The sequence below is a fragment of the Myotis lucifugus genome, unplaced genomic scaffold, assembly GCF_000147115.1.
Source record: "Myotis lucifugus unplaced genomic scaffold, Myoluc2.0 scaffold_295, whole genome shotgun sequence".
In the NCBI taxonomy this organism is placed as follows: domain Eukaryota; kingdom Metazoa; phylum Chordata; class Mammalia; order Chiroptera; family Vespertilionidae; genus Myotis; species Myotis lucifugus.
The window spans coordinates 720,090-735,857 of record NW_005871343.1 but is presented as its reverse complement, the minus strand read 5'-3'; the positions used below and the strand labels follow the sequence as shown (position 1 = coordinate 735,857).

At 44.0% G+C, this 15,768-nt stretch overlaps 1 protein-coding gene across 1 annotated transcript in view; it reads left to right on the top strand.

Annotated features, from left to right (window-relative positions):
• Positions 1 to 6,880: 6,880 nt before the first annotated feature.
• The window catches only part of NTRK2 (neurotrophic receptor tyrosine kinase 2), a 312,980-nt gene continuing 304,092 nt past the window's right edge, over positions 6,881 to 15,768 (top strand). The window contains exons 1-4 of the mRNA XM_023763642.1: positions 6,881 to 6,941; positions 7,457 to 7,581; positions 7,900 to 8,122; positions 8,562 to 9,135. Coding sequence (XP_023619410.1) covers positions 8,924 to 9,135 — 212 coding nt within the window. The 5' untranslated portion in view covers positions 6,881 to 6,941; positions 7,457 to 7,581; positions 7,900 to 8,122; positions 8,562 to 8,923. The remainder of the gene's footprint in view (positions 6,942 to 7,456; positions 7,582 to 7,899; positions 8,123 to 8,561; positions 9,136 to 15,768) is intronic.

The window sequence follows — 15,768 nt, the reverse complement described above, 5'->3', positions numbered from 1 at the left end:
GCTGGGGTGCCTGGCCAGCCTGGGTGAGGGGCTGAGGGCCGTTTTCAGGCTGCCCACAGCCCCTTCAGGGTGTGGGGGGGCGTCCCGCTGGGGTGCCTGGCCAGCCTGGGTGAAGGGCTGATGGCCGTTTTCAGGCTGGCCATGCCCCCGGCGACACAAGCTCCCAGCCTCTCCTTTCTTTCTTTCTTTCTTTTTTTGGGGGATTTATTTATCTTCTATAATTGAGACTTTGTAGCCTTGAGCAGAGCCGAGGGCCGGCCAGGGCAGACGGGAAGCTTGGCTTCCTCCATTGCCAGGGGCAACCCAAGCCTCCTGCTCGCTCCAACTCCGTGGTCACTGCCATCTTAGTTGGGTTAATTTGCATACTTGCTCCTGATTGGCTGGTGGGTGTGGCTTGTGGGCATGGCTTGAGCATAGTGGAGGGACGGTCAATTTGCATGTTTCTCTTTTATTATATAGGATTTTGAGAATAATATAAATCGAATCATGTAGTATTTGACCCTTTGAGATTGACATTTTATAACTCAAAATAATTCCCTCGAGGCCCATCCAAATTGTTGTGTATAGATGTACTTCATCCTTTTTTATTTCTGAGTAAGTACTTCATGGTATGAATATGTCACAGTTTGATTAACCATTCACACATTGGAGAAATTAGGACTATTCCCAATTTTGGTTATTAGGCATAAAGCTGCTGTGAATATTCATGTGCAAATTTTTGTGTGAACATAAACTTTAATTTCTGTGGAATAAATACTCCAAAGTGCAATTGCTGGGTTATATGGCAATTGTATTTCTAGTTTCAGAAGAAACTACAAAACTATATTCCAGAGTGGCTGCACCAGCATGGAATGAACGGCCCAGATTCTTCATATCCTTGCCAGTATTTAATGTTGTCACTATTTAAAAAGATTTCTTTTAGCAATGCAGGAAGCTATGTAGTAATACCTTCATTGTAATTTTAATTTGCATTTCTCTAATCATTAACTATTATATTTAACTTTCTATATTTCCTCATTAGTGAAATAGCTGTTCATATCTGGGCTCATTTTCTGATTGGATTGTGTGTGACTTTTCATGTTAAGTTTTGAGTTTTTTTGTGTAGTCTAGATATAAACCCCTTTATTGGCTATGTGGTTTGCAAATACATTCTTTCACTCTGTAATTTGTCTCTTCATCCTCTTAACAGGATTTTTCACAGAATAAGCATTTTTACTTTTCTTTTTAATGTTTTTATTAATTTTAGAGAAAGAGGAAAGGAGAGGGAGAGAGAGAAATATCATTGTGAGAGAAAAGCACTGATTCTGCCTCCTGCACAACCCCTACTGGGAATCAAGCCCATAACCCAGGCATGTGGCCTGATCTGGCATCAAACTGGCCACCTTTTGGTGTATGGGACATTGCTCAACCAACTGAGCCACACTGGCCAGGGCAAAACATTTTTACTTTTGATGAGGTCCCCAAAGGACCTTCATCCACCTGGCATGGAGTGCACCATTCATGAGTAGTTAGTTTCCAATGCAGAGAAGATGGTAGAAAATGGAGAAGACCTACAAGGTCTTTGGTTTTAAATGACCTGATATGCCTTAGTTACTAAGTGCCCAGTGTCCTGAGATGGGCCACTGAGTTCAATCATAAAAGCATAGGTAGTGGCATCTGAACTTTAATTTTCTAAGTCACACTTGGAGTCTTTTGAAAAAAAAAAAAAAAAAAGGCTTTCAACAGAGAGATGACTCATGAGATCCTGGAGAGAGAAAGCCAAAAAGGAAAGCCAAAGGATAGGAAATTTATAAAGCTTCTGGGAAAACCTAGGTCAGAGAAAATCAGACCTGGACCTGGACTCCAAGGCCTTCTTCTCTCAAATCCCACAAATCACATTTGATTTCAAAAGAAACAATGATAACTGTCTTGAGCACAAGATGGCAGTCTTACGTCTGCTTCACTCCCCATGGTTGTCTGGAGAAAAGTGATAGGAAACAGAGCAGAAACAAACCTGCTTGTGTTGCTGAGAAATATTGAAAAATAAATACTCATCAAGAAGGATAATGAGGGAAGGGAAGAGATTAAAAATAAGTGGAAAGGTTTTTTGTGTGCTATGTTTTGATTTGTTTTAAAATTTGGCTCTACTCATCTTGAGTTGCTGCTAAATACGTGTAGGCTAGGTCCCACATGCATGTTTTGGCTCTAGAGCAAAGTCCCTAGGAAAGTACAAGGGAGGTAGAAGGAGGTAGAGACCATATGTGCTGGAGAGGAGGCTGGCTTAGGGCCCTGGTTCTCAGATGAAAGGAGTCTTGGGCTAAGCTATGATGACCTCTTCTCAGTGCTCTTATGAAAATAAGAAAAGGGGAAATATCTTTTTTATACCAAGAGCTATGCCAAACTCTAGCAAGAGTTTACATGTGTTCTACTCATAGGTAGATAGTTTCTCCCTCCTCCCCCTCCCCCTTCCCTCTCCTTCCCCCTTTGAACCTCCTTCTTCTCCCTCTCCTTCTCTCTCCCTCTCCTTCTCTCTCCCTCTCCTTCTCTCTCCCTCCTCCTCCTCCTCCTCCTCCTCCTCCTCCTCCTCCTCCTCCTCCTCCTCCTCCTCCTCCTTCTTCTTCTTCTTCTTCTTCTTCTTCTTCTTCTTCTTCTTCTTCTTCTTCTTCTTCCTCTTCATCTCTTTCTCCAGTAGCTACTGAAATCCAAAATGAACTACTTGGAACACCCTCATTTCTGCAAAGAAAATCATATCCAGAATGAAAAGGTGAAGGAGGAGGAAAGGCTAACTTAATAAGAAGTTCATTGGCATTCTCTAATAAGATGTCCAATGTAGCCCAGGCAGCACAGAGGTAATCTGACCCCTACAGCCAGCCCCATAACTGTGTTAACAGCCCAAAAGCAAAGGAAGCCAGCAGGCTGCTGTTTCTGGGATGAGGTAAGGTCATTCTGTGCTGCTGCATTGCTGAGGGTGGACTGGCTATAGGGAAGACTGATATAGCAGCAAGAAAGCAATCACTGGTTCAGCCTGCTTCTGCCCTCCTGGATCCTCTTTTCTGTTGGGATGCTTCCATTTTAGTTACTGATACCATTGTTCTTTATTTCTTGACTTAGTGTACTGACTAGAATCTCCAATGCAATGCTGGAGAATTGATGAAAATGGATACCCTTATCTCCTTACTGATATTTGGGGAAAAGCATTGCATTTTCCACATTAAGCATTATGTTAGCTGTTGTTTGTTTGTTTGCTTGCTTGTTTGTTTTAAGATTCTATTTATTGGTCAAGGACATTCCATTTTATTTCTAATTTGCTGAGAAGTCTCAGAAGTAGATGTTGAATTTGGTTAAACTTACCTTTTTTGTGTCTTTTGAGATTGTATAATTTTTTATTTTTAGTTTATAAATATGGTAAATTAAATTGATTGATTTTCAAGTATTAAAGTAAAATAGCATTCTTGGGATAAACCTCATTTGATTATGGTGTTTTTTAATGCCTGATGTTTTGTTGGAAATCATTTGCTGAGATTTTGTTTAGAATTTTAGCATTATGAGGGGTACTGCTTTGTTGTTTGATTCTCTTGTAATGTCTTGGTATGATTTTGGAATCAAGGCAATGATGGCCTCATAGAATGAGTTAGAAAGTGTTTCTGTCTCTTTATTTTTCTGATAATAATCTGGTACTATTCATTTTCTGGTATTATTTTTCCTTAAGTTTTTTGTAAAATTCACCAGTGAATCCATTGGGGCCTGGAGTTTTCTTTATGGGAACGGTTTTTGTTGTTAATCCTCACTGGAGGATATTTTTTCCATTTACTTTAGAGAGAGTGGGAGAGAGGAGGAAGAGGAGATAGGAGAGAGAGAAACATTGATGTGAGAGAGCCACATCAATTGATTGCCTCCCGCATGAACCCCAACCAATGGCAGGGAACCTGCAACCCAGTTATGTGCTCTTGACTGGAATCAAACCCACGACCCTTGGGTTCATGGGCTGATACTCCAACCATTTAGCAATGCCAGCCAGGGTTAGGGAAAGGCTTTTAACTAATAATTCAATTTCTGAAATAGATATAGAACTATTCAGGCTATTTCTTCTGTAGTGATCTTTTAAGCTTGTTATCTCTCAAGGAATGTGTTCATTTCATTTAAGTTGTCAAATTTATAATATTACCTTATTACTTATTCAATATCCATAAGTTCTCTAGTGTTTTCATTGCTGTCATTCCTGTTATTGATAATTTGTATCTTTCCTTGTTCATTCCTGGTCAGTCTGGGTAAAGTTTTATTAAATTCATTTGTCTTTCAGAGAATCAGCTTTTGGCTTCATTGATGGTCTCTCTTGCTTTTCTGTTTTCTATTGCATTGTTTTCCACTCTTATCTTCATTATTTCCTCTCTCCTGTTTACTTTGTGTTTAATTTGCTCTCTGTTTTCCAGTTTCTTAAGGTGGAAGCTGAGGTCACTGGTTATAGACATTTTTCTTTTCTAACACAGGTATTTGAGTTATAAAGTTCCTCCTATAAATTTTAAGATGCTTTAGTAGTATCCCAAAAATTCTTTAAAAATGTTTAATGTCTTCCCCCCCCCCAGCTTTATTGAGATACAATTGACATACAAGTATACATTGTGCTGTGTAGTGTTTTTTAATTTCTCTTTTGAATTTTGCTTTAACCCTGTTCCCTTTAATCCTCTTGGGATTGATGATTTGGTTGCAAGTAAATCTATTCCCTATCACTCCATCTTAGAAGCAGAAGCTGGCAGTGCCTTTGTTTTCACAACCCAGCACTGGATGTTAAAATCTATGTATTGGGTTATTACAAGCAATACCAATAAAATGGTATAAAATAGAAAATAAAAATTAGTGTATTTCATGTACTAAGAGTAAGTTTTGTGTTGTGAAACTTCTTTTAAGTTATATGTACGTATGTATGTGTGCCTTGGATTGTGATATGAAAGGAATTTTATGCTGTGGATCATGATAAAAAAAAAAGCTTGAGAAATGTTGTTCTTGACACAGCATGGTCCAGTACAGGCAAGGGTCACAACACTCAGTCTCCACCTTTGCCGTGAAGAGTTCATGTGATCTGGGGGAAATTATTTCTATTCAATTTTGTCCATCTGAAAAATATTCATCATCTCCTGTCTGAGAATTCCTGAAATCTCTGTGCAATATCTCATAGTTCTTAGAATTGAGTTAGATCGATCATTTTATCAGTCAAGAAACGTTTATTGATTGCCAAGTGTGTTTTAGGCACTGTGCATGCTAATCTTGAGTTACCAGCATGAATAAGAGGGAGGCCCTCGCTGGCCCAGTACTAGACTATACCTGGCTACCAGAGGAAGCAGGAAGTAAGGCTTTAAGAAGTGCAATGCAGACTCTCAGCACAGGGAGGATTCAGATATTGAGGTGAGAGGGAGAGTGTCCAGAGGGAATGAATTGTTCAGAGGGACTTGTAATGTTAGAGGTTAAGAACGTGAGAGTGAAGAGGGCCTGTTTGAGAAATCTCAATGCTAGTTCGTTTCATTTCATTCATTACACACACACACACACACACACACACACACACACACATTTTAATACTATGTCCTTGAGATATAGCAAAGAACAAAAGTACCCCTGCCTTTAAGGAGTGTGCATTCCACTAGGAGAAATATAGTAAACATTACATATAATAAGTAAGTAAGTGATCTGTTAAAAATGGTAAGGACTATGGAAAAAACTGAGCAGGTGAAGGGTAATTAGAAGTGGGTCTGCCAGTTCTAATTTTATGTGGGAGATATTCGATGGAGGTATATTTAGAATCTAACAGTAGTATATATTATAATACAAATTCTAAAAATATTCTAACATAATTAGAATCTTTATGTTGTATTGACACTTTGTGGCCAGTAGGACGCAAAGGGCCATTTCTGAGAAAAGTGGGGTGAGAGGGGGTTGTGAGAGAGAGATGTGGGTAATTATGCACACGCCCTCCCCCCAGGTGTCCTGTAGGGGCAGCTCCATTAAGGACATCGGCAAGACAGGCAGAAGAGCGTCACTGTGTGACCTGGACCAAGACATTTTTGCCCTTTGCTTCCCTTCCTTGGCATGTCCTCACCCAGCAGGAGTTGGCGGCTGAGCAGAGAAGTGAACTTCAGCCTGGCCTTTCAGCACCCAATGGGTGTCACAATCCAGTGATGGTGGAGAGAGACAGACCTGCTGGCCTTTTCTTCCGGCCCCGCATCAAGATTGTGTGTGTGTGTGTGTGTGTGTGTGTGTCTGTGTGTGCGCGCACGCTCTGCAAGGATTCCTGTGGTTACACTCATCGCTGGGGATCTGTATAAAAGCCCCACTAGATGCTTTCTGTTCCTTTGTAATATTTAAAACGTCATGGAGATTAAAGCATTTACCTGGACGTTCGGATATTTCGATTTCCCCACCTAGCCTCTGTGGGCAGATGGGTGATCATTCTTATCTTCTGGCGCGGTGAGCTGCCCGCCTTTCACTCAGCTGGACAAGGGCGCGCAAGCGTCGGGGGTTCCGCAGGTTGCGCATCTGGCGCCTGGGCCCGCCCGGAGCAGTGCCCGCCTAGGCCTTGGCCCTTGGTTTGTGCTCTCCAGCGTGCTGGGCGCTCTCTCCCCGCGCGGGGGCACCAGAGCCCTCGGAAGTGTCTGGCACTGCGGTGCCTTTTCCCAGTTCCTTTTAAATGACTGCGGAAAAACAGCCTCTCTGAGCCGCAAATGGGAAGACGGATTCACAGACCAGGCTTGCAAATGCCCCACAGCTATCGCAGCCATCATCTAACTGAGCCCACAGAGCCGTTATGGTTTGTCACCCGGCCCTCCCGGATCGCCTTATTTGTCTCTCGTGAGACCCTGAGGCTTTGGTCCTACCCGGCTTCTTGGTAGCTGGATGCCTGTCGTGCTCTCGGTAGCGCGGGCGCAGGGCACGCGTTTGCGCACACTCGCGCTCCTAGGAAAACGCACAAGGTACGGCAGGGGAGCAAGGGCTTTGGGTGCCCCGAGTCGGGGTGGGCATCGCGGGGAGTGAGGTTACGATCGGGGAAGGGTTGCATCCTGCCAGGTTGACGGGTGAGAGAAAATGACGCGGCGCCACACATCGGACAGGCCAGGGTTGCTGCCGCGCATTTAGGGAACCCAATACGAGTCAGGCGCGCTCCCTTCCCCTCACATGTCTCTATTTCCCGGGAGTGTGATGCCAGAAAACCGCAGGAAAAAGACCCACTTAGAGAGCTAGAGTTGCGTTTGGAGATTCCCTTCCCTTTACAAAAGCACCAACAGGAAGACCCTCCCAAACCACCAGCGTTCCCAAATCGATGTCCCCGAACGGGGGCGGTCATCCTCGGTTACCGATGCCGAACACGTTTTGGTGTTTACAATATTTATTTTTTAAAGATAGCTCGCCCTCCCTTTTAGGCAGGGTGGGAAAGGAGAACGCAGCGGGGAGGGAAGACTCCTGGAATAAGAATCAGCGTATTTTTCAGAGCTGAACCGAACCGGGTTTCAACCATTTCAAAAAAGGAGACAGCCTCTACCGCAATTGTCGAAGAGACCGCGGTGTGAATTAGGAGCTGGGAGGCGTCGAGCGGCGGAACGGTCCATCTCAGAGGTACCAGGATCTAAATGCGCGCACATACACGCACACACACGCTCACACGGAAACACACACCCACACCCGCACCCACACCCACCCACACACACACACACACACACGCACGCACGCGCGCACGCGTCTACACAGCCTGGATGTGTGCGTGTGCGCGCGTGTGTGAACTCCCACATGCTGCTGCTGTCTGCTTCTGGCCAGTGGCACCGATGCCTCCCTCCTCCCCGCTCGCCCCCAGATTCCCCTCCCCTCCTTGTTGCTTTTGTCTGGAGGGTATTATGGGTTTGTGTGTGTGTGAGCGTGTGTGTTTTTGGATTTCAGACTAATTTTCTGGAGTTTCTGCCCCTGCTCTGCGTCAGCCCTCACGTCACTTCGCCAGCAGTAGCAGAGGCGGAGGCAGCAGCGGCGGCGGCGGTGGCTCCCGGAATTGGGTTGGAGCAGGAGTCTCGCTCGCTCCTTCGCTTGCGCTCTCTGCGCTCAGTGCTCGGCGGCAGGAGGAGCCTGGACCCGGGCGCCGCCGGCTGGCGGTAGGCACCGGAGCCGGGTGAGCAGCGCGGACAGTGCCCTCCGTAGTCTCGGCCCTCACTGTCCCCCCCTTGGGGCGGCTGAGGCGGCTCCCCAGGTGGGACGTGCCGCACCACCTGCCCGCGCCCCCTGCACCCAGCAGCGGTGGCGGATTCTGCAGCATCATTGGGGCCCCGTCTCCAAGCCGTGGCAGCGGCAGTCTCTTCGTCCCCCTTTTAAAGGGTTCTTCTCCTGGCCTGTGCCATGGAATCCATTCTCAGGGACCCTTGCCCTATCTTCCCTCCCATCAGTGCCATCGAGGGGCAAGTTTATTTCTGGGGTGGGAGCTGGGCACTCATCTTTCCACAGTCTCCTGGCTGGGGTCGGGGTGGGGGTGACGCGAGCCCCAAAGGAGAATGCCTCAATTCGTCGTCTCTGGGGTCCTGCGCTCAGTCTTACCCATGTCTGTTTGTCCTCAGCCCCGAGGTGCGTCTGGGATCTCAGTGCGTGTCTAGCAAGGAGCCTGCGTCCCAGAGAGTCCCCGGAGCACCGCCGGCTGGTGCCCAGCGCGCCGGGCCATGCTGCTGCGGCCACAGCGGAGCTCCTAGCGGCGGTAGCGCCCCCTGTGAGGAGGCCGGAGATGCCTCTGCCACTGTGAACGGTGCTGTCCGCCAGGATACGCTCAGCCCCGGACCCTCTGGGCTGTGCGGGCCCGCGACCCACACCGAGTAGGGCGAGCAGCGAGCGCGGCAAAGACCGCCCAGCACGGGCAGCGGAGGCCGGCCGGTGCAGCGCAGGGACGCGTACTCAGTCTGACTGGGGCTGGCACAGGCGGCTAGCTATGTCGTCCTGGACGAGGTGGCATGGACCCGCCATGGCACGGCTCTGGGGCTTCTGCTGGCTGGTTGTGGGCTTCTGGAGGGCCGCTCTCGCCTGTCCCACGTCCTGCAAATGCAGCGCCTCTCGGATCTGGTGCAGCGACCCTATTCCTGGCATCATGGCATTTCCGAGGTTGGAGCCTAACACTATAGACCCTGAGAACATCACCGAAATGTGAGTTCCTGGTGTTCTCCTTTCTTTCTTCTCTCCTGGCCCCTGCAGCCCTGGCTGGCCAGGCGAGTCCATCCTGGGCATGAATGTTGTCTCAAGTCTGGGGAGAAGTCAGAGATGAACAGGCAGGGCTGGGCCATCTGTCAGTTACCTGTCCGTTTCACTGGCCTGGGGCTGATAACACGGGGAGAAGTGTGACAGTTTAAAATAAGTTTTAAATATCCTATATGTGAATAACATACTTGTGGGAAGGCATTCTATATGCACTTTATATTTCAAAGTCTTGCTGGGCATGCTTTAGGCTTTCCACACGCAATAACTTAGTTTTGGACATTTTTGTGTCATAAGATGCAATGTGTATGTTGTGTTAGGAGGAGTTCTAGTAATATTTACTAGAAAGGAGGTTAAGATAATTCACTTTTTAAAATTTGTTGGAGGGGGTTAGAGTCTACCCCCTAACATCTTTCTCTGAGGTTTGGAGTTGACCCATGTCCCTTTTCATTTTATGCATCGAGGTTTTACTTAGGAGATTGCATCCAGAGATGGCCTTGAACATGATCTGTAAGAGGAGAAGTTCTGAGTGTTGAAAAGCACTTGCTCAAAAGGGAAAATGTGATCGTTGGAAGCCTAAAAGCCGGTCTGATTTAATTTGGAACTGACTTCTCAGAGATATAATTTTGAGACCATTTGGATGATAAATTTTAATTGTCCACTGAATATTTTCTCAGGACAAGGTTGGACGATAAAGCTGTGTGTAGTCCTCAGATGAATGCTGCCTTTAGCATGGGACCCCTAGGTCCCTGGCAATATTTGAGCTTGTTCTGATCTGATGGAGAAGCAGAATTGTGCATTTGTGTCTCCTCTTTTTATGCCTTGTGACAAATACATTAGCAAGTAGGAGTTCACTAGTCCTTCCTCCAGCATTCTCCTATCAACTCTACTAGAGGTGTCTGCCCTCCCCAACATTGCCGTTTATTCCATTAACATGAGATTTTATTCATCCACGTAGAGGGGCTGTAAGGCAAAGTTTCTCTAGGTTTCCCTTACGTGTTTGATACTAAGATAGGCAGCCCTGAAAGTAGGGCTTGGGCTGTGGCCTTCCGGTTGGCGAGTGCGCATGCATATTCCCCCCACAGAAAACGCACACCCTGTTTCTGCCAACGTATGACCGAGGTAACCTGTTTTTTTTTCTTCATGTAAGTAAGAGACCTTCCTAGTCTCTGTTTGTTCTACTGGGGATGTTCTTGTTATAAGGCTCAGGCAGAAGGAAGTGACAACAGAACAGAGGGGAAACGTGCTGGCCTAGCAGTGCTGAGATGTGCAGGGAGCAGCCAAATATCAGGCTGGATCCAGGATACTTGGTTTTCAATCTTTTTTTTTTTTTTGCCAGGATAGCAGCAGTCAGGGCCTGAGGTAGGGCCCTGGCCGTGCTGACCCTGGGCTGGCCCTAGACTGGCCCTAGGTTGGGCTGGTCCAAGCTCACCAAGCTGGTCAGAGTGTCTGTGCCTTTTGTCAGATGTGCCTTTTATATGAGATGGGGTGTCAGTAGTCAGATGGAGAAAGCCATATAGAATTCAGAGCTCTTCAGACTATTTTAAGACCAGGGGGAGTGCCTTTGTACAGTTAGATGTTGTTTTATTGTTGTTTTTAAAATTCTGTCTTAGGCAATAGATAATATAAAGAGGGAGAAAATGAGGTAAAGCTAGTCATTTTCATTTAAAATTTTTTCACTTTAATATTTTAAAGTCACAATCAGAGAAAAGGACACTAAAACTCTTTAAATTTAAAATGTTATTTTAAATCTTAGTGTCCTTAGCTGCCTGAGATAGATGAAATCAATAGATTTGAGGAGAGCTTTCTTATATTAGTCCTCATAATTGCTGCTGCTGTTGTTTTTATATCTGATGGCAGATTCCTATTTTCAGGCTTTTGAAAATGAATTTTTTGGGTTATATTTACCAAAGCACTTGTCACAGTTACTCATTCAATAATGGCACTGCTAATTTCTACTCTTATTTTTTATCCTTTGGTTTGAGCATTTGTTGAAATTAAGATCACTGAGAGGTATCAATGCATAAATGTTTAGGATGGGGAATTAGACTGGCCAATAGGAGAAAGTATGCTCCCTGCTCTGTCCCTCAGCTTTGATCGAGCCCAGCCAGTTTGAGCCCCAGGTGTTCTTATCTGTAAAATGTATCGAAATCCTTGTTTAGAAAGCACTTAGCATCATCATTTTGAATTCTGCTGTTTTGATATCAAAATGACATCAGTGGATGAGCTTGTTTCACTCTCACCATCTGTGTTCTTTTTCTTACATATTAATATTTGTTTGAACAGCTTTTCAATTCTTGGCCAGTAGGTACCAGCTACAGTTGGAACCAAATTACACTTTTTTAAAAAAAACTTGTTATTAGTCCCAAGGGTATTCCTAAAATAACATGTTTCAAAGTTCTGGTTTAATGGTGCTTAGCTAAACTTACATGTTCCCATAAAAAAGTAGGAATAATATAAGTAAATAAACTGAAGCAACAGTTGACTGTATCATTTAAAAATAGTATATCTTTTAATAACTATATATTGGGGGAAAATATAACCACTGTGCCTTTTAGAATTCAGATAAAGGTCATGGTAGAACATTTAAAAAAATATATGTATGATTAAAGAAGAGATAAGTTTATTTTTGTTTCTACATGCATATTTTAAGTCAAGCTGACATTTTGTTTTGAGAGTCAGTGTTTGACTTTATTTTATGAAAAATCTCTCCATCGCAGTGTCTGTGTCTCATACTCTTTACTCACTAACATGGTCTACATCTAGATCTACATCTCTCTGTCTACAGATATGCATTACATTTGTCTATCATCACACTGCTGAGAAGTGCCACTTTTGTTATTTGGTTATGGTTTTACCAAAGCGATACTAAACTCAGTTTAAAAATAATACCATTGTCACATATAAGTGGAATTCAAGAGTAAAGCCTGATATTGGAATTATGTAACCGGCCATTTAAGTCTCAGTTTTATCAGGTGCCAAAATGCATTGCAAAGGACAAGTTTTGTCTCACATAAGTGGTAAAAGGCATGGATAAAATAGGTCAGGTATTTCAGTTTTATTGTGGTCAAAAACATATAATGTAAAATTTGCCATCTCAATTATTTCTTACAGTACCATTCAGTAGTGTTGTGAAAGGGAATGCATTTTTATATTGTCTATATTTTAATGAGGACCAATGATGACCTTTTTCTCAATTTCTTGTGTGATGTTCTCTGATTTGGGGTTAATATTTGGAGACAAGTGTAATATTTTTCCTCTCAGTACAGCACAAATAGAATTTGCAGCTTCTGCCGCCAGAGCTTCTATGTGCAATTTATTGCTGGCTTGGTTAAGTGACTGTAATGTTATGTCATTAATACATTGATTTTGGCCCTCTCACCTTAGTAAGCATTTCCATTGCAATTAATTGTACTAAATAAAAGTTCTGGCATTTATAAGGATTCAGTAAAAGGCATCAGTTTTTTATGACTCCGATGTTTACTTTTCAGCTCCTCCATGCTTGAATTGTGCTTTACATGCATTTAAGAACCTTGGAGTAAGTTTTGAGTGCGGTTACATAGGCCACACTGGACTTGTTAATAAATAAGACAGTCTAATTTATGTTATTCATTATTTAATACGGCTTGCAAGCTCTTGTTGAAAACCTGCTGTCTTCATAGTGAAGATATTTTCAGAATTCAGCTCAGCACAACCATTTTGAAGTCTGAGTTTCATACCTTCCATCTCCACATTATGGAGGTTTTTATTACATTGGGTCAAACAACTGAAAAGCCCCATGACCCTTCTGACCCTACTTTCTTCCCCCTCCCCCTCTCCCTCTCATCGACTATCCAGGAAAATGTATTTGATTTTTTTTCTTCTCCGAAAAGTGATATTTCCTTATGGGAATTCAGAGCATTGAGTTAAGAGAAAAGCCTGGGTTATATGTTATTATAAACAAGTAATGGGAAGTTACAATGGTGTGGTCACAACTCCCCAGTACTGAGTTTAGCTTTGTTTTAGATCTGCCACTCTTTTTCTCCCATAGACCTCTGTTTGTGTCTGTTTCAGTACTTCAGTAAAGACATTTTCTAAGCTGAAAAGTTGGCTGAACAGCTGAGAGTTGAGGTCTCTTTCTCCCTGGGAACATTCTGTATGATCTCTTTGACTATATCTAGGTCGTAGGAGCATAAAACCTAGAGTTTTTGTTTAGCTGGGAAAGGAAATAGAATTTCTTTTTTTCTCCTTTTTCTTTTTCTTTCTTTCTTTCTTTTGCCTTTAGTACTAAGCGAGTGCCTCTACTTTTAACTCATTGCTCACCTTGCCTGTAGAGAAAGAAACATTTGCAAACCACGGTAGAATATTATATACTGGCATTATTCACAGACTAGCTTTACCATTTCTCGGGAGAGTTTCTGCTAGGGTAAATAACTATATGGTAAAATGTGGCATTGAACCTGCTGCCCTTTGGAGCAGTGCCAAATTTTTGTTCCTCTTGGTATCTATAAATCAATAGAATGATTTTTTTGTGGGAGAGATTATTTAGGCAGCACAGACTTTTTTCTTGTTTGATGTATGAGAGAAAAGAAGAGAATAAAACTCAACTTTGGATTATTAATATCTGATTAATCATTTTCATGAACTACTTGGTCTTGTGAGTTTAAAACACAAATCCTGCCCCCCAGGTGGCAGAGATCGGAACCCCACAGTGGCCTGATAATTTTAGCTCTCCATTTGTTTGCTGATTGATTTCCATTAAGAAAGGCAATGATCCCACATGATCAGGTGTCTTCTCACCACTTACTTTGCTCTCTGGGATGCCCAAAGGTCTGAGAAGTCATAAATATTGATCTGGGAGATGAAGGAGTGAATGGTTGTGAATGATATAAATCTAGGAAGAAATGTGATGCATAGGTATGAAGTTTACATGTTTCACAAAACCCTGGATGAGATAGAAAACTGGAGTCAGGTGTTACCTGGTCTGGAAATAGCCCCTTAATGTCTCTGGGCCTGAGCTTGTTAGATGTAAACAGAGGGCTTTGGAGTTGGTGATCAGACAAGTTTCTCCTGGCTCTGAAGTTCTGAGGTTTGTACATCAGCTTTGAGGTCAAGGATGGTGTGGGTGGTCAGAGCCTGGCGGTGTGAGAGTCTGAGGGTCTTGGGTGTCATCTGTCATGTGTGCATGTTTGCAATGTCTGCTCTGAGTTCCCCAAACTGTCTTTTTAAATTTAATGAATTAACTAATTAATTAATTACACTTATTGGGGTGATATTGGTTAATGTGATCATAGTGGTGTCAGGTGTGGGTTTCTATGTTACAAAATCTGTACATCATGCTGTGTGCCCACCACCCAAAGCCAAAGCCATAGTGGTGTCAGGTGTGGGTTTCTATGTTAGTGCTGGCTGATGGGTCCAAGGTCTCAGGGTCACTTAGAATCAGGACCACAGAAGGCAAAGGGGCTTTAGAAATGCTCTGTTTCAGCCCCTCTGCTTGCACCAGGTCAGTGAAGTTAGTAAGGCCATAATGCTCTAAAACATGGTGGGAGCTAGAACTCCTTTTCCTAGCAGGCAGAGAAAATGCCATGGCCTTTACTTTAGGGATCCCATGCTCTGTTGTGTGTCCTGGGATTTACGATGACTTTAGTCCACCATTTTAGAAGCATCAGAGATATGAAGACAGGCTTAGCTGGGCTAAGTGTGTGCGAACATGTCTCTACTAAAGACAAAGAAATTAAAAGGTGCTTGAGCTATTGATCCCAAAGCAATGACCATATCTTCATAGGAAAAAATACATTTTTTTGTTTAGTTTACTGTGAGTATTTTTTAAAAATTTCAAGTGTTCCTCTTCACTAAGCAATTCACACACAAAAGTTGAGCTGCAAAGGAAAGCCTTCCTGAGTTGGTAGCAATGAGGGACCCTAACCTGTGCCTGCTGGACCATGTTGGCAGGTTGGGGTTGGATGGAGGGCAGAGCAGACAGAGCAGTGGAGGCTGCTGCTCTTGGAGTCTCTATTACAATCAGTTACGTAAGTGGAGGAACCCACAGCCCTTTATACAAAGTCAGCCTAAGCGCCCATGCAAGCCCTGTGGCTGGAGAATACTCATTCTCTCCTGCCTTCTTCCCCCCCTGACTTATCAATGGCCCAAGATTGATGGCTGAGATCAATGGCTGAGCCAGTGGGCAAGCTTAAGGGTTGTTGATGCACATCCAGAATGTGTTCTGCTACCATTATGGGTGCTGTCCGTGGCCTGCACGAAGCCTTTCCTGTTAAGAACACACCTCTGAGATGTACCTTTGGTTTCACGCAGAGCTTCTCCCCAGGGACCTAAAAGGCACTTTACAGGCATCTGCTTATTTAGGTTTAAAACCTTGCACTGAAGTCAGTGGGAAGGTCTTGATGGCCTCGGAGGGAGGGACTGTCATGTTGATCGGCTCTCTGGCCCAGCAGAGTGGAGTTTGGATTAGAGCGCCATCCAGTATCTGGCTTAGGGCTTTGTCTGCTCAGCCCCACTTGCCCAAATCTGGGCCCCAGAGGACAGGTAGTTTTAAGAGAAGTGTAAAGATTCAAATAAATATTCACAAGTTAAACAGCATGGCAGTGG